The 24,222-nt window shown below is 45.6% G+C and overlaps 1 protein-coding gene across 3 annotated transcripts in view; it reads right to left on the reverse strand.

The window, feature by feature from the left end:
* Positions 1–24,222, reverse strand: part of LOC121291737 (mitogen-activated protein kinase kinase kinase 5-like) — a 264,733-nt gene that overhangs the window by 225,530 nt on the left and 14,981 nt on the right. The window contains exons 2-3 of one of the 3 annotated variants that reach the window (XM_041213244.1): positions 7,872–8,011; positions 4,424–4,447 (exon numbers count right to left, since the gene is read on the reverse strand). In XM_041213244.1, the coding sequence (XP_041069178.1) occupies positions 4,424–4,447; positions 7,872–8,011 (164 nt within the window). Of the gene's footprint in view, positions 1–4,423; positions 4,448–6,689; positions 6,782–7,871; positions 8,012–24,222 lie in introns of those variants that run through there. The other 2 variants (XM_041213246.1, XM_041213245.1) reach the window with 2 other exon arrangements.

The raw sequence follows: 24,222 nt of genomic DNA on the forward strand, positions 1-24,222 counted from the left end.
TTTTAATTTACACAGGTTAAAAAAAAAATACATATATATATACAGATAGCTACAAATTACTGCTATCATAACTTTTAACAAATTCCCAAACTAATCTCCATTAAGACAACAGCAACCCATAGACTTAACCAAACACCAGGCAAAGCATTGAAACCTTACAAATTCAAAATGAGGTTCTTTGCACTGTGGAGCCAGTTGGAGGCTTGCAGCTGCCTTTTGATCATTCATTGCCTCTGCCCTGCATACCCGAAAACTACTGAATTTATACCTACCAGCCCCATTGAATGTTAATTCTCATTGTATCAACAACCTCTTTGAACTTCACCTTTTAACAATGAAACCCCTTTCATAGTACTAATTTTATTAGTAATATAAACATATTGCTTGGTAGCTGCTAGAAAGGGGTCAGTTTTCACCTCCCTTTGCGAATGATCTATTCAAAAAATGCAAATGCGCCCTATCTCTCTTACATATCAAGATTAGCACATATAAAAACACCCAGACTAGCTGGCTTTAATACAATTAAGACATACCTGCAGACTAAACCTCTATTTCAAAAGAAAAATATTTTCCAAAATATTATATACATTAATAGTTTCACGACAATATGGGTGCCACCCGCTCAGAAAATTGCACTGGTTGTAGGATGCCCAATTTTTCCAGTCTGTCCAGTTTGGCTTCAACATTGTCCCATACAGCATAAGGGATTGGACTGGCTCATAAATCTGAGGGTTGCGTTTGCGTCTACATGGATCTTGGCCTGTAGCCCTCGAATCCTTCCTAACTCGTTTGAAAATGGAAACATACTTTAGCAACAAGTTTGCAAGCTTTTCATTGTAATTTGAAAAGTTTTGACCCATTTCAATTTAATCTTTTTGAGCCAGTTATGGCCTATTAAGCTGGGGCCCTCTCCAGCTACCACTAACAAGGACAGCCTTTCAGATTGATTTCCATGTCACTGAGACTTGACATAACTCTTTCAGTCTTATCTCTTCACCTTTGTATGTCCTCAGCGTTGTGTCCGAAACTTCCAACTTCAAAGGATGGGTTCCTTTACTCAGATATCTAAATGTATGCTCTCCAATGATGGACATCGACGCTCCTGTATCAACGTCCATCTTAATGGGTTGTCCATTAACTGTAATGACTACTTGGATTGTTTCGGTTCTACCCACGTTGAGGTTATATAACGAATGGATGTCTGATTATATTTCTTCTGGCTCTTCTATGAGGTGTATTTCATAATTTTTCCTTCTGCTTTTATAGTGTTGTTTTTGCCTTTCTCTGCAGTGCGCCTTATGTGGCCATAGTAGTGGCAGATCAAGCACTCGACTTGTTTGATTTGTTGTTCACTCACTGAAGGCCTGGATGTATTTCTCTCATTCATTTTGTGGGTTTTCACTGCAGTACCATTGTTTTTCAATGGTCTGGAGCTCGAGAGCATTTCCCGCCTTTCCGTGGATTCTGATGTTTTCGCGCCTTTTATTGCTGGATTGTCCCGCTCGACCAGATGGATGGCACCATTTTGTGTCTCTTTTATAACTTTGGAATTTCTAACAGCACTCTCCATCATGGTAGCTAATTCTAATGCCTTATTGAAGTCCAGACTAGGGTCGGCTAGCAAACGCCTTTGGATAGTATCATCTCCAATCCCACATATCAGCCGGTTTCTCAACATATCACTAATGGATGTTCCGAATTCACAAATGCTCAGTTAATGCCTTTAAAATGGCCGCATAGTCAGTTATTGTCTTCCCTGGAAGCCTGTTCCTTGAATTGAACTTGAAGCGTTGCATAGTAACTGAGGGCTTTGGTCTCAGGTGGCTCCGTACAATTTTTATTAACTCATCAAAAGTCTTAAAATCTGGGGCATTCGATGATGTAAGGCTGTGGATCAGCCCATACGTTTTGCTCCCACATGAGAACAAAAGAATTGCCCTCTTCTTCTCCTCCCCCACGATGTCATTAGCGTAAAAAAGAACACTAGGCATTCGACATACTGAGACCAGTTATCTGAAATGGGGCTGAATGGATTGACATACCCAAACTGCGGTATCATTAACAACTACAAGGGGATTGCACTTCCGATAGGCTTTCCAGGTAATGATGAAAATAGGTATTTGGATTACTGCGGAGTTGCCCTCTCTCTGGGTCTCTTATAATTTTCTGCCCATGGCCATTTTTCATGTGTTTACCAGTTTAAACGCATTGCTGCTTCAAGAGCAGTCACTTTTTTTTTTAGCTCTGTCTCTGCCACACTTGGCTTTTCTCTGCTGAGTTTCGCGCTGTTTTTGAGTTTTGGCAGGACCCCCGTGATCGTGATTCTGCGGGGTTTCTTTTTCATTTTAAACTGCAGCACTGCTTTCTGCTTTGATTGCCGGCTGTCACCTGGTTTACAAAGTAAGCACAGATGATCTTTCCAATGTTTTGCTCACCCGTCTTGAAATTTATTTGATTTTGTTCTTTATCCTCATCACCACTAATATGTCTTGGGTAAATGAGTTCCTTGGCCAACCAAACTCTAACTGCATGCTTTCCTATGTTCTCTTCAGTTGCTGCTTGCAATCAATAATGGGGAGAGACTGATGTGAGAATAAACAGTGATGGTTTATTGAGACATAGGGCAGAGCACCAGATCATACATAGTCACTCAGAAACCTCCAGAACTAGATTTACAGTTCCCAGTTGCCCACGCTGTACAGTCATTTATCAATGCTGTCACATGATCAGTACAACTGCATTCTCTTAAAGGGACAGGGTACTTCATTTTACCACACCCTCTCTCTCGTCTTCCTCATCCTGCCCTCCTTCTATCTTCTTGCTCTCTTCCCTCCCCTCTAACTCTCTTGCCTGCCATCTCTCTCAACCCCAATACCTTTCTTTCTCTCTGCAACCTCTCTCTCTTTTGTCCCCACAACACCTTGCTCTCTCCCCACTTTTTCTCTCTGTCTCCCTCTTTTTTTCTCTCTCCCTCCCCCAACCTTTTTCTCTCTCTCTCCCCATGCCTTTTTCTCTCCCTTCCCCCTCCCCACCTCTCTTTCTCTCCTCCCGGTCTACCCCTTCCCACCCTGGACAAGACCCTACCTCAGTCCGGGCTGAGAGAGTTCTCTAATTGCTGTCACCTTTGCAGAGCAACTGAAGTTCTCACTAAAGAATCCTTCAACTTGTTGAATCTGCTCCACAATGAATTAAACACAGATGTCACAGCCTGTTAAGAACATTGGAGTTTCAACTGAGATGTCAAACTAAGATCACAGGATGTGCCAAGGAACATAACCCATTTAATGCCCAACCCAACTTGCAAACAATTCACATTTAACATGCTGCATTCATTCCAGTGCACAGCATGAAATGTAACAATAAAGAATATCAAATTACCTGGCGTCACATGCATAGGATCTTAATTTGTAACCTGCCGCTGGTTTGGACTCAGTGCTGGGAAATCTTTATCACAACCCTCATTTTTTTCTTGCCAGCACCATGTACTGACAGGGCGCTTTGCCCTGGGACAGGGGGGTTTTCCTGCCACCAGGAGATCATGGAGCTGACCCTCTCCTGAGTACCCACCAATGCCCATTTGTAACTATATCCAGCAGGAGTGCGAGAGTGGGAAAGCATTGCTTAACTGCTCCTTTAGTCCCTGATGGCGCAGCAGTTTGCGTTCACCCTGCCCAATGCCTCCTCCCAACAGTCGGTTCTGTATTCAGTGCCTATGTGGATTCCCAATCTGAAACTCAGCCTATTCACTACACATCCCAGAATCCCAATGCATAGTCACATGGAGTATTAAGTGGGGAATCACGCCTAGACGTTGCAGTAATTTTGACAGGCATTTGGGGAGGCTAGGATTCAGCCATCCTGCACACATGTCACAATGTCCTTCCTTGTGATCATTACACACTGGTTAGATACATTAAATCTACCTCTACACTCTCCCATCAAACATTCCCAGAGGGGAGTAATGGCAAGGATTAAATACAGAATAAAGCTACCTCTACACTGTCTCATCAAGCATTTATAGAGTAACAGCACACATTAGATACAAAGACTAACAATCAAGCTCTGAACAATTTTGTGCTGTCAATTAATTGTGCTATTTGGAACTACTGAGGCAGCTTCACATTCAGTTCATATCGGACTGTGACAGCCAGAGAGAAGAACCTTTCATTCTATTCATCAGGGTAGATGTCAGTCCTAGCCCTAGACCACATGGACTGCAGCGGTTCAAGAAGGCAGCTCACCACCACCTTCTCAAGGGCAACGAGGGATGGACAATAAATGCTGGCCCAGCCTGCGAAGCCCACATCCCGTGAATGAATAAAAAAAGGTGCATTAACCCCCAAATCATTTTGTTCTTTAATCGTTATTAATACCACAGCTTTAATGAGCATACTCATCTTGAAAGGTTGCCATGGAAACGTACCATATTTCTCTGGCAAATGATGTCCTGCAAACAAAACACAAAATTATCAATCAGAAGGTGATTTTAAAAATTGACTTCACAGAAGACTAGTGCTTCAATTTTATATTTTCAAATATCAAGTATAATTTAGCCATAGGCCTGCTGAGGAGTTGTACAAATATTAATCAGTTAGCAAAGGATTAAATGACCAACCATTTTGTCAGACAGGCAGAAATGGTGAGTCTATAGTAAGTAGTGAGGCCCTACTGGAATGCAGATTGAAGTGGAGAGACTGCCTTCTCCAGGAGATCTCTTCCAGTTCTCTCCTTGTCAAATCAGGTCTCATCTCCAGATTCACATCGCATTTACATTGTAAATAATATGGTTCTGAAACTGCTGCCACAGTTGTCAGGGTGGTCCTGAGCACCTTTCAGGGAGCCATGTGCCAAGGGAGTACAACCTTGCTGGTGCCATTTCTGTGGCCACACTTGGCACCCTTTGGAATGACCTTAAATTTGAACACTGCCTGCGCTGTAGCTTTATTATAGTTTACTCAGATGAACTCAGCTTGAGTTACAGTGACAGCATGCACTTTTACATGCATGTTGCAGTCTGAAACTATGGATAATGCTGGCATAGGCTCCAAAGTTCATTCCATCAAATGGCTGACCAGAAATCTCTCCCACTCTTACCATCTACCATTGATGTGGATTTCCAGCTGATACTCAACTTGTTTGCCATGTTATAAATGCATCTTCCCTTCCATCAAGTCCTGAGGTGTGACTTGAACCTGGGACTTCTGACTCAGAGGCAGGGACACTACCCACTGCGCCACAAGACCTCCACCTCCTGTGTTGGTAACACTGATATAGTAGCTGTCCCTTATTGTGCTGTTACCTGGGAACTAGGTGAGAGAGAAAGTTCATTGAAGAGCTCCTTCAGAAAGTTGAACAACTATGTTAAAAACAATTTAGTTTGGCACTTTCTTCCAAGATGAAGGTTATTAATCAGCTTCCCAACAGTGAAAGTACGTCACATGGTTCATAATCAAAACCCCAGAGAACATCATGGCCATAAAGAGCTGGGATAATGCCAGCTGGACACCAACAATATCAATTCTAAAATGATAATGGTGTTTGCACATCAGTGACAAATCCATTATCACTCACATGACTTGTGAGTCAAGTGGTTGCGAAGTCAAACATATTAATTTGAAAAGGACTTGCAATTATATAGTGCCATTAATGAACACCATACATCCAAAGGTGTTTTAGAGCCAATCACATGCTTTTCGAAGTGCAGTCACTGATGCAGCGTAGGAAATGCGACAGCCAATTTATTCCTGTTTGGGTTATTGTCAGTACCGAAGGACATTAAGGACATCTCTTCTCCAACTGAAGGGATGTTCATTCTGGGAAATTTTATTCATCAACTTGGAAACCTTATTAACAAGGACTAAATATGCAGCTGAGACTATTCATGTCTCTGGTCATCCACCTGATGCAGAGTTGGAATTCCTCTATTCAGACGTGCATTTATATAGCACCTTTCATGACCTTCAGGACATGCCAAAGCACTGCACTATGAAGTACCAATGAAATGTTTTTGAACTGTAGCCACTGTCATAACGTAAGAAATACAAGTAAATTTTCACAAAGCAAGGTCCCACAAACAGCAAAATGTTAATGATCAGATAACCTGTTTTTCACTGATGTTAGCTGAGGAATAAATATTGGCCGTGATACCAGCGGGAGCTCCTCTGCTCTTCTTCCATGGGGTTTTTATGTCCCCAAGCAGGCATATAGGGCCTCATTTTAATATCTCATCCAAACTGCAGCATCTTTAATGCTGCAGCACTCTCTCAGAGCTGGAATGCCCGCCAGAGACTTTGTGGTCAGCTCTTTGGAATGGGAAATGAACACCCCTCCTATCTCTGAGGCAAGTGTTTCCACTGAGTCGAGGCTGACATATCGCCTGAACATAAACCTTTATCAATCTTCTAGACAGCATCACCACAAAACACTGGCTACATGCTCCACACTTCCTGAAAATCTTAAAAATACATCTACAATGCTGCTGAGTCACAGGGATTGACATTTTAGCCAAAGTGCAGCCACAAAACATTTTCATTTTTGTGCAGATGATGGTGCAAGGGATCTTTTCAGCTTGAATAAGGTGCCAAGAAGGATGAAAGGAAAGGGCAGAGTTATTCTTTGGACGCGGTGGAGAAGCAGAGCTGGCCACATCAGCAAACAAGTAGCTGTGACTCAGTGGGTAGCGCTCTTACCTGCGTCAGAAGGTTGACGGTTCAAGCCCTGTGCCAGAGACTTGAGCACCTAATCTTGGCTGACACTTCAGTGCAGTACTGAGGGGAGACTTGGAGACTTTAAGATCCCACTATTCAAAGAAGAGCAGGAGCGTTCTCCTTGGAGTCCTGGTCAACATTCATTCCTCAAACATCATCTCTAAAATACAGATTATCTGATGATTATCAGATTGCTGTTTGTGGGAGCTTGCTGTGCATAAATGAACTTCTGATTTTTCCGCATTACAACAGTGACTACACTTCAAAAAATACTTCATTGTCTGTAAAGTGTTTTAAGAGGCCCTGAAGTTGTGAAAGGCGCTATGTAAATGCAAGTTCTTTCTTTATCTTAAGTGGCAAATAGCATTATCCTACAGATGATGAAGAAAAGAATGGGACCAATGGTAGAATGTTGGGACAAAGCAAGGAGGACAGGAAGGGAAGCCATTGTTGGAAATTAGCTGGCCGTGGTGGAACTGAAGTTTGATGAGGGCAGTCCTGCTGAGGAGAACAACAGGGGAAAGGTCAAACACAGAGAAATTGTGGCGGACAAGGAGGGACACTGCACCATGGTCACAAACACAAAAGCTGACTTTGTATAGGCTGGTCTTCTTACCGTGGGGTGGACAGGGCAGAAACTGGACTGGAGGGGTTCACACAGACAAGCTAAAGGTGGACATTCAGCAGGGAGAATGGCTATGACAATTCATAATTGACCCCAACCTTGAATTAATAAATTTCGATACGTGACAGAAAAAGCAGATCCAGTTATCCCTTTTGGATATATACAATTCTGGTTGTTTGACCATCGAGAGAGTCAGACAATGGGTTTGGCACAGATCCTTCTACTCAAGGAACAATACAGAAACAGAGAGAACAGGGAGGAATCCTGTCCAAGTCAAGGGATGGATTTTACACTTGCCTTATCAGTTGGTCAGGGATCACAAGTCCTTTAGTTTTAGCTATATTCATCCTCAAAACACAAGTGGACAGCTGCTGACACACCCCAGTGAAGAGAATTTTAACACAGCTGTCAGACAAATATCCCAGTCCAAATCTACAACAGGGAATCTGGAGTATACAAGCTCCAGTGCACATCTAAAAACCAGTTATAAAGCAGAAAGGTAGCAACACAACTTGCACAAGCTATATGGATCCTCTTACCTGTAGTGACTGCAGCAATGTCAGGTTACTGTTGCAGCAAAGGATCACGTTGTTCGTCATGCTGAAACTCTCGCGGACGCCAAGATGATAGAAGAGTGAAGGTTGACAGTAAGGGTCAGCCATCTCCACCACTGCAACATCTGTAGACAACACCACCAAAGTTATATTCCATTAGTTAAAGGGTATCTAGCTGTGCATTCTTCTGCCCCTCATTTTCTTCCTTGACCTAACTTTTGATCTCCTGAGGCCAATCCTCCACCTCCAACCCTTGCTCCCAACCCAACTCATCACCTGCACCCAGGTCACTTGGAGGTCTAAAGAGTGAGCTACTCCTGGGCTTCCCATCAGCCAATGAAAGGAAGCTCACATCACGGTCTTTCTTTTGGGAATAGGCTTCGTTTCCACTTCCAGTCTCATGGCTAATATCACAAAGAGAGGGGCTGAATGGTCACATACCACAACATTTGTAAATGGGTCAGGGAAAGCTCCTGAAATTAATAGTTTAATGATCAACAAGGGAGTCAAGGATTATGGGAGGCAGACAGGGAAGTGAAGCTGAGGCCACAATCGGATCAGCCATGGGGCGGGATTCTCTCATTGACGCTCCAAGTGCAGTGGTGGGCGTGAAAATCGGCGTTTTTCTCGCCGGCCACAATGGCAGGTTTTAACATCGTATCATCCGCGACCTGCCTCGTTAATTAAGTGCACATAGCAGCCTCTGATTCGCCCACCCCGTCATGAGCTCACCTGAGGGTGAGTCCAGAACTAGGGGGCACTATTTTAAAATTAGGGGCCGACCTTTTAGGGCAAAGATGAGGGTTGTGTGACTTTGGAACACTCTGCCTCAGAAGGCAATTGAAACAGGGTCTTTGAATACTTTTAAGGCAGAAGTAGATAGATTCTTGTTAGGCAAGGAGATCAAAGGTTATCGGGGTTAGATGGGAATGTGGAAATCGAATCACGAGATGATCAGCCACAATCTTATTGAATGGCGGAGCAGGCCCGAGGGGCCGAATGGTCTACTTCTGTTCATATTGCTTGATGTTCTTATGTATCTCACTCTGGGCGCCAGCTTCGCACAGCAGTCTCATGCGTGCAGCACAGGACTACTGCATTGATGATGTTGCCAAAAGGCAAGGAGGTGGCAGTCCCCAAGTTTAATGACGCCTCCCTTGGTCACCTACTGGACGCTGTGGAGGGTCACCATGATGTCCTCCCCCAGCTCCGGCTGAGGAGGTCCACTAACATCACCACCCTGGCTTGGTAGGCAGTGGCAGGGGTGGTCAGTACCAATACTGCACAGTACAGAAAAACAATGCATGATCTCATGTATTTCACAAGGGTAAGTCAACCAGGTCATCACTCTCAACTCTCAAACCTACATGCCCATCAGCCATTTGCAGGATGATACTCCACAGGGATCTCACACATTGTCAGCTCAAGGGACATCACCGCTCACTTTCTCACACATACCTTTGCATCTCCATCTGGCCTCATCCTATCCATGGCTCCACTCAGCACCCACACATGGCAGGCATTCTTATCATCTGCCCTGGTATGCGTCCTGCTCTCATACTCTCCAACTGTCTTTATGCAGGACAAGTTCACATACAATCAGAGGGAGAGGTCCCAGACTAGGGGGTGGGGTGCCCAACATGAAGGTCCTCGTAGAGTACGGGAACCAAGCCAATACACTGGCCAGAGAGGATGTGGATCATTTCTGCTGTGATGGAGAGGTCGGCAACAATCACCCAAATCACCCTGCACCAGTTCATCCTTCAGCCAACAATACTGTGACTCAGTTGAGTATTTCTCGAGTCACCTACCATGTACTAATCATCTCTACTTTCTTTCATAGGCAGCTCTGCCATGCACCCGAGGCCCTCAGCCAGCCTGGTCTTCAGCTCAAGCCCTGATGACACCTCAGGTGAGGAAACTCACCCATACCCTCTACAATGCAGAGACACAGTTCTAGAGCAACCTCAGGGTCACAACTGGTGAGCACAACACTCAATCTGGTTCAGGCAGGCAGAGGCAGAGACATCCGAGGTAGCTGGGACTCATAGGATTGCTGGAGAGTTCAAGTCAGATGACAAGCCTCCTGACTCAGTCCCATCTCGGTTGGTGGAGCTGCAGTGACAATCACGAGTACATCTGGAAGGAATGTCAACTGCATTCCTCAGATATCAATGCACGATGGAGGAGTCCATCTGATAGCGCCAGCATGCCAACGCACCAAGGTCAACACTGGTAGGATGGTGGCTGCCATGGAGACCTTGGTCCAGGACATAGGCCTTGCACTGTGGCAGGAGCTGCACTCCATCGGTATAAGCATTGGTGGCATCCAACAGTAGCTACGTGAGAGGGGGGTGGGGCAGCATGATCTCACTCCAACTTGCCCTTCTCAGGGAGTCAACCGGGGTACTCGAGCACCCCATTGTGATGAGGACCAGCAGCTGGGCCTCCACCTAAGTTACTCCAGCAGTGTCCAGCTGATCCCAATTCTCTCTTCCTGTGACCCCATCACCTCTAGCTCCATAGGCCAAGGAGGGCGCAGCTGCCCCACAGCAGGACACCCAAATCAGGCCAGGGCCCTCCAGGTCTCAGCCCTCCAAAGGACGCTCAAAGTCATCACAGACAACAGGATGTAGCGTTCAGCAGGCTGCTTCCAACTCTGCTGGTGAAGTTGGGGAAGCATCAGGACGTAGTGGTTGGGTTAGGGAGACAAAAGAACATTAGCATCACATCAGTGTCACAGATGTTGAACACGTATATAGTTTTCACAAATGTAAGAAGTACAGCACCCATTTCACAAAACCTCTTGTGTAATCCACCTCTTTATGATCAGCTGTGTTGTTGTCTATCATGTGTGACACCACAGTCCCTCCCAACACTTATCCCAGATGTCACTCTCATGTGCCTCTGGTCAATGTTGTATGCTGCCAACTGACCCACTGTGTACCCTTTCTCAGATCGTTTGCAGCATCAGTTATGCCTTGTCCTTAAAGGAGAGTGTACTGTGGAAGGGAGCTCGTTCTCTTGTTTGGCTTAGTCGTGTAATGTTAGATCTTGGCTGTGTAAGACTGAGGCTGAGGTGTTCAGCTGTTATTGAGGGGTGACGGTTTGGTGTGCAAGGAAAGATGTTGAAATGCATTGAGAAGCCTCACATATAATGGAACTCTATGTTCTCTCTTTCATATGGCAGGGCTTTCAATCATTGAGCTGAAAATCACAGCCTGCATGCACTCCAGTCCGCCTTGAGCATTGCCCACTCTCTGAGTGTACATCTGATAAGCTCACCCGTAAGTGCGACCACCTCCCCAGCTTGATCTGCTGCAGCTCTGCCCCTTACAGCTATATCATTGTCCTGGCGCTCGATGCTACAACCTTGAGCTTCTCCCACCTCGTACTCACCTGTGTAGCACCCACAAGGCTCTCGTCCTAATGTGGGGAAGCAGCGCTGTGCCAGGTATTGTGCATAGCACCCCCTCTACCTCTAAATGATGATGTGTTGTGGTGAATGGAGGGTTTGCGCAATCTCTTGATGTGCATTTGTGACCCTGATGGGAAGACAATGTTGAGGGCAGCAGTGGCCTGGCAGCCAGGATGTAATGAAGCTAAACTCTGCTGTTTAACATGAACGAAGTCTCACCTTCAGTTCCCCATACTGTTATTGCTGTATCGAGGTCACAAGGGCCAGGGCTGGCCATTAGGCGAGACTGTGTTCAAGAGGAGGTATTCTAATGTGTGGCCAGCAAGTGTGTGAACATGGTTATCCTCAGGTGCTCAATCTATATGGACAGGTCAGTCTAAGTGTCGGCACGCAGAGTGCCGGATGTCAACATTATGGAGATGAAGGTGACACAGAGCACCGAGTCATCTCAAAATGCATGAGGACCTGCAGCACGTCCTCAGTTGCTATTGCCCAAGTGTCACCTGTCAGTATCACCATCAAGGTGAGCCTTAAAGCGTTGTAGGTGGTTGAAATGAGAGGGGGAGCCACACTGATGTTCATTTGGGCCCATCTTGAGAGTACTTGTCTAAGAGGATACTCACTCATTCCCGCCAGCTTCCTCATGAAATCTTGTGGCTGTGAGGGCCTCTCATGCATGTCTGCCTCATCTGGCCCGTGCAATGGCATCTTCCCCTGCTGCCTCAGCTTCCTCAACCTCATCTTCCTCACCCCTTCCCATGTCCTCCTCATCGGAGGAGACATGCAGCTCCTCCATGTTGGCATCTGGCAACTCTTCCTCACTTTGTAGTGCCAGGTTGTGCAGCGTGCAACAAACACAATGATCTGGGAGACCCTCTGGGAGGGTTTACTGGAGCGCTCCACCAGATCTGACCAGGCATAGGAATTGCATCTGTAACATGCCAATGGTCTGCTCCACCAATGTTCGGGTAGCAGTATGAGCTTCATTGTATCTTCTCTCTGCTGCATTTTGTTGCCGCCACACGGGTGTTAACAGCCACGTCCTTTGAGGCTATCCTTTGTCACCAAGCAGCTAACTTTGGGTCCTGTGTGGCCCCTTGAACATATCCAGGATCTGCGACCTACTCAAGATGTAGGAGTCACGGATGCTTCCTGGATAAATGGCACATATTTGCAGGATTTTCTTCTTGTGGTCACCCTCTGTGTCTGCCCTTTGATCATAAGGGTGAAGCTCCTCTCTTTGGTGAGCCTGGCGCCTCCATCACAGTCTCCGTCTTCTTGCCTGCCTGCGATGCAGGCAACAATAAATGATACTGGCAAGCAAGCTTTATAATGAGTATTCATAACATGTAAGTGTATTCAAATGGCATTCCCAATATTGCACGATAGTCCAGAGGGAACAGTAGGAAATCGTTTTCCTGCCGACATAAAATGGATCATTTTCTTCACACAATATTTTCTGCGGGAGTGGAAAATCCCAGCTATGATCCTATCGAATGACTTGAAGGGGCCGAATGGCCATTCTTGTAAATTAATGCATTAGTTAATGAATGAGTTAAGTAATGCATTAGTTAACGAATTAGTTAATGAATGCCTTAGTTAATGTATTGATGCATTAATTTATTCATTCAGTCATTATTCATTCAGCCTTTATGGCAGCAAACAGTAAGAAAGAAATCCAGCACTGAAGCCTTATTTCCAAAAATCACATACATTCTGCACCATCAGGAATTTTTCTCAACTTACTAAAACTGCTGAGGGAGGTGGTGGTGCATCAGCAAGGAAACCTCCTGCTAATTAACATGTACCGCACCTGGACTATTAACCCAAGGATCCAGGGTAATGTGCTGGGGAACCTGGTTCAAATCCGACCTTGGCAGATGGTGGAATTTGAATTCAATCAATAAAAATCTGGAATTTAAAGTTTAATGATGACCATGAAATCATTGTCAATTGTCATAAAAACCCATCTGGTTCATTAATGCCCTTTATGGAAGGAAATCTGCCATCTTTGCCTGATCTGGCCTACATGTCACATGTGACACGTGAAAGCAATGTGGTTGACTCAATGTGGCCCTCTGCAATGGCCTTACAGGCCACTCAGTTGTATCACACCACTAGAAATGTCAATAAGCAATGAAACCGGGCAGGCCACCTGGAATCAACCTAGGCACCAGAAACGACAACAGCAAACTCAGCCCTGTTGACCCTGCAAAGTCTTCCTTACTAACATCTGGGTTTGTGCTAAAATTGGGAGCGCTGTCTCACAGACTAGTCAAGCAGCAGCCTGACATAGTCATACTCATGGAATCATACATTACAATGTCCCAGACACCACTGTCACCATCCCTGGGTATGTCCTGTCCCACCGCAGGACAGACTCAGCAGAGGTGGCGGCACAGTGATATATAGTTTGGAAGGGGATTGCCCTGGGAGTCCCCAACATCGACTCTGGACCCTACGAAGTCTCATGGCATCAGGTCAAACGTGGGCAAGGAAATCTCCTGCCGATTACCATGTACCGCCTCCTCTACACCAGACCACACACTCCCCACACCCACCTCCCCCCACCCCCACTCATCCCCAGCTGATGAATCAGTGCTCCTCCATGTTGTACACCATGTAGAGGAAGCACTGAGGGTGGCAAAGGCACAATGTACTCTGGGTGGGGGACTTCAATGTCCATCACCAAAAGTGGCTCAGCAGCACCACTACTGACCAAGTTGGCTGAGTCCTAAAGGACATAGCTGCTAGATTGGGTCTGCGGCAGATGGGGAGGGGAAAACATACTTGACCTCATCCTTGTAGATGCATCTGTCCATGACAGTAGCAGTAGGAGTGACCACTGCACAGTCCTTGTGGAGACGAAGTCCTGTCTTCACACTGAGGATACCCTCCATTGTGTCGTGTGGCGCTACCGCCATGCTAAATGCTATAGATTTCGAAAAGATCTAGCAACTCAAGACTGGGCATCCATGAGGCATTGTGGGCCATCACTAGCAGCAGAGTTGTACTTGGACACAATCTGTAACCTCGTGGCCTTACTGAAGAGTGCAGGAGGGCATGCCAGGAGCAGTACCAGGCATACCCAAAAATGAGGTGTCAGCCTGGTGAAGTGACACAGGACTACTTGCATGCCAAACAGCATAAGCAGCCAGTGATAGACAGAGCTTAGCAATCCCACAATCAACAAGTCAGATCTAAGCTCTGCAGTCCTGCCATATGCAGTGTGAATGATGGTGGACAATTAAACAACTCACTTGGTCAAAGACTATGGGCCTTGACAGTACTCTCGCAATAGTGCCAAAGACTTGTGCTTCAGAACTTGCCACACGCCTAGCCAAGCTGTTCCAGTACAGCGACAACACTGGCATCTACCTAGCTATGTGGAAAATTGCCCAGGTATGTCCTGTATACAAAAAGCAGGACAAATCTAACCCAACCAATTACTGCCCCATCAGTCTACTCTTCAACATCAGTAAAGTGATGGAAGATGTCATCAACAGTGCTGTGAAGCGACACTTGCTTAGCAATAACCTGTTCACCAACGCTCAGTTTGGGTTCCTCCAGGGCCACTCAGCTCCTGACCTCATTACAGCCTTAGTTCAAACATGGACAAAAGAGCTGAACTCCCGAGGTGAGGTGAGAGTGACTGCCCTTGATATCAAGGCAGCATCGGACTGAGTGTAGCATCAAGGGGCCCTAGCAAAACTGGAGTCAATGGGAATCAGGAGGAAAGCTCTCGACTGGCTGGAGTCACACCTAGCACAAAGCAAAATGGTTATGGTTGTTGGAGGTCAATCATCTCAGTTCCAGGATATGACTGTAGAAGTTCCTCAGGGTAGTGTCCTTGGCGCAACCATCTTCAGCTGCTTCATCAATGACCTTCCTTCCATCATAAGGTCAGAAGTGGGGATGTTCACTGATGATTGCACAATGTTCAGCGCCATTCGCAATTCATCAGATACTGAAGCAGTCCATGTCCGAATGCAGCAAGACCTGGACAATATCCAGGCTTGGGCTGACAGTGGCAAGTAACAACATAAGTGCCAGGCAATGACCACCTCCAACAAGAGAGAATCTAACCAATGCCTCTTGATATTCAATGGCATTACCATTGCTGAATCCCTGACTATCAACATCCTGGGGGTTACCATTGACCGGAAACTGAGCTGGACTAGCCATATAAATACTGTGGCTACAAGAGCAGGTCAGAGGCTAGGAATTCTGCAGAGAGTAACTCACCTCCTGACTCCTCAAAGCCTGTCCACTATCTACAAGTTGGGAGTAAGATGGAATACTCTCTATTTACCTGGATAAGTGCAGCTCCAACAGCACTCAAGAAGTTTGACACCCTCCAGGACAAAGCAGCCCACAAGATTGGCAATCCATCCACAAATGTTCACTCCCACCACCACCGACGCACAGTGGCAACAGTGTGTACTATCTACAAGGCGCATCACAGCACCTCATCAAGGCTCCTTAGACAGCACCTTCCAAATCCGTGACCTCTACCATCTAGAAGGACAAGGGCAGCAGACCATGGGAATACCACCACCTGGACATTCCCCTCCAAGTCACTCACCATCCTGACTTGGAAATATATCATCGTTCCTCCACTATCACTGGGTCAAAATCCTGGAACTCCCTCCCTGACAGCACTGTGGGTGTTCCTACACCACATGTACTGCAATGGCCCAAGAAGGCAGCTCACCGCCACCTTCTCAAGGGCAATTAGGAATGGGCAATAAATGCTAGCCTTCCAGTGATGCCCACATCCCATGGGAGTGAATTAAAAAAAATGAACAGCACCAGGGAAAAACCAAGACAAAAATGCAGTCAAGTTAGCTGAATTAATAATGAAGGATGTAGGGTTAGAACATTGTCAAACTTTGCTTGAGATTTTCCTTACTGGGGATCAGGGAAAGTTTACCACACTTCTAGAAATCAAAATGAATTGGGGTTAATCCCATGATTACTCACAGCTCAATTTCCACCATCATTTAAACAAAGATTTTGGTATTGTTTTATACAAGAATGTTAGGAACAGGAGGAGGCCGTTCAATCACCAGAACCTTGTACACCATTTAACTGGCTCATGACTGAATGCAGCTCCATTTATCCGACTTTGCTCGATACTCCTTAACAATCTTCCCCATCAAAAATCTATCGGTCTCAGTCGTAAAGGCTCCAATCGTACCCCAGCATTCATAGCCTGTTTGGGGGAGAGCATTTGAGATCCCTACTAAATCGCAAGCACAAAAGTGCTTCCTGATTTCACTCCTGAATTGCCGAGTTCCAATTTTAAGAATATACTCCCTTGTTCTAGATTTTATCACCAGAGCACATTGTTTCTTCTTCTCTGCCTTTTAAACATTTTAATTAGATTACCCCCCCAACCTCCTCCACTCAAAGCAATACAAAACCAAGTTCATGCAACCTGAACTCATAAACAAACACTTATCATCAAAACCCAAATTGTAATCCCTAACATTACAACTGCAGAATCACCGCACAATCACGTCATGAGTGTGGAGTTTACAAATAAGTAGCTGGTCCCAACATTTGTACCATTGAAACAAGCAACATTTTGTTTTAAACAAAAATAGCTGGAAAAACTCAGCAGGTCTGACAGCATCTGCAGAGAGGAATACAGTTAACGTTTCGAGTCCGTATGACTCTTCATCAGTTGGGGGTGATCGGTGGGGTTGTTTGGGGATGTCCAGAGTTCGGGTGGGGTGGGGTGGCAGGGTCTGGGGGGGTGGTGTCCAGAGTCAGAGAGGAGGGGCTGGCCTGCTCGGAGATCGGTAGGGAGGGGTTTGGGGGTGTCCGGGGGTTTGGGGGGAAGTTGAGGTCGGGGGGGGGGGCGGGGGGGGGGGGGGGGCGTTGCGGGGGAGGTTGAGGGTGTCTGGAGTTCGGGTGGGGTAGTGTGGGGAGGTCTGGGGTATCAGGTGGTCAGATTGGGGATGCCCGGAGGTCGCGGTGGGGGGGGGTCTGGGGGAGGGGGGAGAGCCTAGGGGTGCCCCTAGATTCAGTGTTAGGACTGAGCCCAGTGTTATCCTCATTTGAGATTCGCACACAGATACACAGACATACGGTTCCAGCAGTGGTGGCTGAGAAACAATCAGAAGCTGAAAGCCTGTCCATTTCTCCTGCCCTGATTACACAGACAGAGGTTAACTGTGGCTTCAGGTCAAGTAAAGCAAAAGTCAGTTGGATAATGAACTGCCTCTTCCAACCAGACACAGTTACATCTGGCTGACATTTCCATTGCTCACACCAAACACCCCGGAGTCTTGTTTTGATAATCTCAGTGCAGCAGTAAAGTAGCCCCTTCCCAGTCACCAAATTAGCCAAACTGTTGCCTTGGCTGGCATCATTGAGCATGGGTCCATTTCAGTGGCAGAATGAACAAAGGAACTTATATAGAGATGTCCCCAAACACTTCACAGCCAAAATAGTACAGAGAGTTGTCACTGCTGTAATGTCAGAAACAATGCAGCCATTTTGTACACAGCAAGTTGCCTCAAACAACATTACGATAATGGCCAGATCACTCTTCTTATTGTGAAGTTGACTGAAGGATTTTTGTTGGTCTGGACACTGGGGAGAATGCCCTTTCTCTTCTTCAGGATAGTGCAACTGGATTTTTTACACTCGCTTGAGGGGGCACACAGGACCTCTGCTTAACTTTACTTCCAAAAGATGGCACCTCTGACAGTTCAGCACTCCCTCAGTACTGCACTGGAGTGTCAGCAATGATTTGATGCTTAAGTCTTAGGAGTGGGACTTGGGCCCACAGCCTCAACAGAGAGAATATTCAGAATTCCACAAGAAAACACTAACATGGATTATCTTCCAAATCAACTGCCACATTAAATGAATAGCTGGGAAACATCCCAGGAGAAATTCTCAAGATTCTTAGCACTTAAGCCTTACCTTTCCCTCTCCTTTAAAGAACCGCAACTACTTTATTCCACATAGGACATACAATCTCTCACACTGAGCCACCTATGACAACACACAGCACTAAAATTAGAATTGAAGTCAACAAGTACATTTACTTTGGGTCCCAGCCACATCAGCTATACTGAAGTGCTGGTCACTTAGCAGACTGAGGTAGATATTTACAAGGTAGCCACTGCCTGCCTATCGAGTGCTAGGTTGACCCACTGGGTGCATCTAGCTTTGAAACAAGCCTAACTCCGCACAGGCTGCAGTTACATAAGAACATAGGAACATGAGACACTGGACAAAAGCTGCATACTCAAGACTGCATTTCATACAAACTCTCTTTTACAGCATATCAAATCATATTTTGGACATAGCTGAGAGGGTAGCATGTTGGTCTCTGAAGGGTGTGGATTCAAGTCCCACTCCAGAGATTTGAGCACATAACCTTGGCTGACATGCCAGAGGAATGCTGAGGGAGTGCTGCTCTGTTGGAGATGCTGCCATTCAGATGCGTTTTTAAACCAAGGTTCCACCTGACCTTGGGGGATGTAATAGGTCCCAGGGCATTTTTTTTGAAGAGGAGCAGGTGAATTCTCCCCTGGAAAATATTTATCACTCAATCATCATTATCCTACTGCTGCTTGTTGGAGCTTGCTGTGCAAAATTTTGGTTCCACGTTGCCTACGTTAAATAGCAACAGCGCTTCAAATGTATTTCATTGGCTACAAAGAGCTTTGGGATAACATGAGATCATGAAAGATGATCCATAAATTAAAGTCCTTTTTTCTACATAACATCAGGCATAGAGAGGGTTAACCTAAAATGAAAACCTTAGATAAGAAGTTATGACTTAGCTTGGCAGATACTACAATAATTTAAAGAGCGAGGCATTCTTGTCACTCTGAATGAAGAACGGGTTCCTGACTCTGACCCAGCCTCAATCCTGCAATCAGACAGAAGCAGATTCACAATCACAGCTTCCCTTTGGGATGATCACTGGGCTAAGGCAAAAGAGCTTGCTTAGGGAACCTGTTCCCAATAATTCACAAAATAAAGGGAAGATGTAACAACGACAACTTGTAATTTTATACCACCTTTAGTGTAATAAAATGTCTCTTCACAGGAGGATTATCAAACAAAATTTGACGTTGTGCCATTTAAGGAGATATGTGGGCGGATGGCCAAAAGCTTGAACATGGAGTTAGGTTTTAGGGAGTGTCTTAAAGGAGAAGAGAGGGAATTTCAGGGCTTTGGGCCCAGTCAGCTGAAGGCATGTCCGTGATTAAAAACAGGCACATTCAAGAGCCAAGGATTGGAGGAGCCACAGATATCGCAAGAGGATTGTAGGCCTGGAGAAGATTAGAGAGATAGGGATGAATGAGACCATGGAGGGATTTGCAAATAGAGAAAATGAGAACTTTAAAATCAAGGCTGTGCTTCACCGGGAACCAATGCGGGTCAGGGAGCAAAGGGGCGATGGTTGAGTGGGACTCGGTACAAATTAGCATGCAGTTTTGGATAACTTCAAGTTTATAAAGGGTGGGAGACGGGAGGCTTGACCAACAGTGCTCTCACAGGGATTGGTTTTGTATTTTAGATTTATTCATGCAAGCACTTTGTGTTTTGAGCCTTACTGAAAGTTTTCAAGCCCTCTGACATAGTTTTACGGCATTAAAATTTACGCAATCACCTGTGTCCTTGGAGATGTCAAAGCTTGTACAATGTTGAAAAATTGTAACCCATGTCCTCAAAATTGTGAACAGCAGCACTTTTTAAAAGAGAGGCTGGAAACTTGAGGAGGCAACAGGGGTGTAGGCCACATCTGGAGAACCGCGAGAGCCCCACGTCACCTCTTTTCAGGGAGACCAGCGGATCTTGTTCCACTCAGACACTCAGTGCCAGGCCTCCCCCTTGTACTAAGGACCCTGGGAGCAGATGTCCAGCCCGCCGAGAGCAGTCGGGCAATCAGGGGCTGGGAACTGTATTGAACATCACCAGGGAGTTGCTGGTTGTTGCCGGTACGGCATCCCCCTGAGGCCCAGAATCGTCGCTGGGTCCCAGGTGACTGATGGGTGAGAGGGAGATCACGGGGTGGAGGTCGCAGGTGAGTGGCTACCATGAGGGGGGAGGGTGTCTCTTAGCAGCCCCCTACTCTCTCCTGATGCCGGGTCCCTTGATCAGGCCTTTGAATGAGGGACCTCTACCCACCACCACAGAAAGCAACCACATACGGGTTTGCTTGTCATGCTCCCTGTATGAGAGGCCACCTGCCAGTGGGATGAAGCCCTTAAGTGGGTATTAATTGTCCACTTAAGAGCCTTAACTGGTAGCAGAGCAGGAAGGCCGTCCACTAGCCTGCCCAACAAGGACCTCTCAGTGTGGATGGGGCGGGGTGGGGGGGGTGGGCGGGGGCAGGGGCTAGTCCCCACCCACCATCCTCCCACCTGATCAAATGCCACCCTGCCACCAAACTCGCCATGGGAGAGGGCAACAGGTTCCACTCAGAAACTGCTGATAAAATAAATCTAAAACTTCAATTATAAGGTGTTTTTAGTGCCATGAGGGAATGAAAACCAAACTCCGCTTCCCCCTTCATCATCATTCACTGATAACAACAGATCAGCGCAGCGAGGTAGATGCCAGGGAATTAGTTACTGGAACAAAAAGCACCACTCAGATCAAAAACAAACCTACAATAGCAGGCATTAGTGCTACATTATTCCGATATGATTTAGGGACTATATTATCATGCATGTGTATCCAGAGTGCCACATCACTCACTACAGTCAGTGCACCAAAGCAACAGTGAGATCTGAAAAATATATTCAGTGTCAGCTCCAATGTTTGTGCCTAAAAGAGTGATTGTTTCAAACCTCTGGGAAATACAAGACATAACAGCCATTAATCAAATGGAGAAGTGGCTGCAGTTAATTAGTAATTTTGTTGACCAGCGAACGCACCAAGCCAAGATACGAGTGGAGCAGTGGGGATAGCAACACATGAATAGATCAAAGGAGGAACTGATCAAGGGCACATCAGATTAAATGAACTACTACAACTGCGAACATGAGTGAATCAATAAATTAGCATAACTTCAGGAACCAGTTAATTAATACATCAATAGATAGCTATACAAAAATCATTAAATAAAACACACATCAGTGAATACATTTTCTGCTAATGATTTACACTCTTATGGCTGTGAACTGATTTCAATCTGTTGGTTTTTGTAGATCATTGTCAAGTGTTTGTTGATTGCAAATAGCAAGCTAAATAAAGAGATTTCTGATTAAAAGAAACAAGCCTTTTAGTGTGCAAGGCTATTCAAACAATTATTATTGATTTGTGCAACTTAATAACCTTATCACCTTCAAAGAAACAAAGAAACAAAGAATCTGAGCCAATATGAAGAAAGGTCATTGGCAGTAAAGTTTCCAGCCAAAGGATAGTTAGGGATGAAGGGTGGGAGGCCAAAGTTCAGGAAAGTCATCATTACACCAGTTAAAGTTGTAATTTAGTCATAGTCATAGAGGTCTACAGCACAGAAAAAGTCCCTTCAGCCCATCAAGTCTGCGCCAGTCAAACTATTCTAATCCCATTTCCCAGCACTAGGCCCATAGCCTTGTATGCCGTGGCATCACAAGTGCACATCCAAATACATCTTAAATGTTATGAGGGTTTCTGCCTCTACCACCCTTTCAGGCAGTGAGTTCCAGATTCCCACCACCCACTGGGTAAAAAAATTATTCCTCACATCCCCTCTAAACCTCCTGTCCCTTACCTTAAATCTATGCCCCCTGGTTATTGATCCCTCCACCAAGGGGACAAGTTGCTTCCTGTCTACCCTATCTGTACCCATCATAATTTTATACACCCCAATCATGTTCCCCCTCAATCTCCTCTGTTCCAGGGAAAATAACCCCAGTCTGTCCAATCGCTCCTCATAACTAAAACTCTCCAGCCCAGGCAACATCCTGGTAAATCTCTCCTGCACTCTCTCTAGTACAATCACATCCTCCTTATAATGCGGATTCCAGAACTGCACGCAATACTCTAGCTGTGGCCTACCAGCGTTTTAAACAGTTCCAACATAATCTCCCTGCTCTTATATTCTATGCTTTGATTAATAAAGGCAAGTATCCCATATGCCTTCTTAACCACCTTATCTACCTGTCCCGCTACCTTAAGGGACCGGTGGACATGCACACCAAGGTCCCTCTGATCCTCGGTACTTCCCAGGGTCCTACCAGTCATCGTGTATTCTCGTGCCTTGTTTGTCCTGCCCAAGTGCATCACCTCTCACTTATCCGGATTAAATTCCGTTTGCCACTGATCAACCCATCTGACCAGTCCATCTAGATCCTTCTGTAATCTAAGGCTATCCTCCTCATGATTTACCACCCACCAATTTTCATGTCATCTGCGAACTTACTAATCAACCCTCCTACATTCAAGTCTAAACCGATTATATATACCACAAACAGCAAAGGACCCAACATTGATCCCTGTGGAACCCCACTGGACACAGGCATCCAGTCACAAAAACACCCCTCGACCATTACCCTCTGCTTCCTGCCACTCAGCCAATTTGCCAAATTGCCTTGGATCCCATGGGCTCTTACCTTCGTTATCAGTCTCCCCTGCGGGATCTTGTCAAAAAACTTGCTGAAGTCCAAGTAGACTATGTCAACTGCATTGCCCTCATCTACACACCTGGTCACCTCTTTGAAAAATTCAATCAAATTGGTCAGACATGGCCTCCCCTTAACAAAACCATGCTGACTGTCCTTGATTAATCCCTGCCTTAATTTTACTATTAATTCTGTCCCTCAGAATTGCTTCCAATAGTTTCGCCACCACTGAGGTTAGACTGACTGGCCTGTAACTCCCTGGTTTATTCTTTTCTCCCTTCTTGAACAACAGTACCACATTGGCTATCCTCCAGTCCTCTGGCACCTCTCCTGTGACCAGAGAGGTATTGAAAATTATTGCCAGCGCCCCTGCTATCTCCCCCCTTGTCTCACTCAACAGCCTGGGATACATTTCATCCAGGCCTGGAGGTTTATCTACTCTTAAGCCCACCAGACCACTTAGAACCTCCTCCCTTTCTATGCTAATTTATTTAATTATATAACAGTCCTTCTGCCTGATTTCCATACCCACATCGTGCCTCTCACTTGTAAACACCAACACAAAGTATTCATTTAGAACCTTACCTACATCTTCTGGCTCCACACACAAATTACCACTATGGTCCTTAATGGGCCCTACTCTTTCCCTAGTTATCCTCTTACCCTTAATGTACTTGTAAAGTAACTTTGGATTTTCCTTTACTTTACCTGCCAATGTTGTCTCATGCCCTCCTTTTGCTCCCTTAATTTCCTTTTTAAGTTTCCCCCTACTCATTCTATACTCCTCTAGGGCTTCTGCTGTTTTGAGCCCTCGGTATCTGCCATAAGCCTCCCTTTTTCTCTTTATCCAATCCTGTATATCCCTCGACATCTAGGGTTCCCTGGATTTGTTGTTCCCACACTTTGTCTTTACTGGAATATGTTGGCCCAATGCTCTCTCTATTTCTTTCTTGAATGAGTCCCACTGCTCAGACACAGATTTACCTAAAAGTAGCTGCTTCCAGTCCACTCTGGCCAAATCATATCTGATCTTATTAAAATCGGCCTTCCCCCAATTTAGAACTCTGATTTCTGGCCCATCCTTGTCCTTTTCCATAACAACCTTGAATCTAACGGAATTATGATCACTATCTGCAAAATGCTCCCCCACTGATACCTCTACCACTTTCCCAGCTTCATTCCCTAAAATTAAGTCCAGGACCACCCCCTCTTATGTAGGACCTTCTACCTACTGGCTTAAAAAATTCTCCTGGACGCATTTTAAGAATTCTGCTCCCTCTAAACCTATCACACTATGACTAACCCAGTTAATGTTGGGGAAGTTGAAATCCCC

This window comes from Carcharodon carcharias, chromosome 19, assembly GCF_017639515.1.
Source record: "Carcharodon carcharias isolate sCarCar2 chromosome 19, sCarCar2.pri, whole genome shotgun sequence".
Lineage (NCBI taxonomy): Eukaryota > Metazoa > Chordata > Chondrichthyes > Lamniformes > Lamnidae > Carcharodon > Carcharodon carcharias.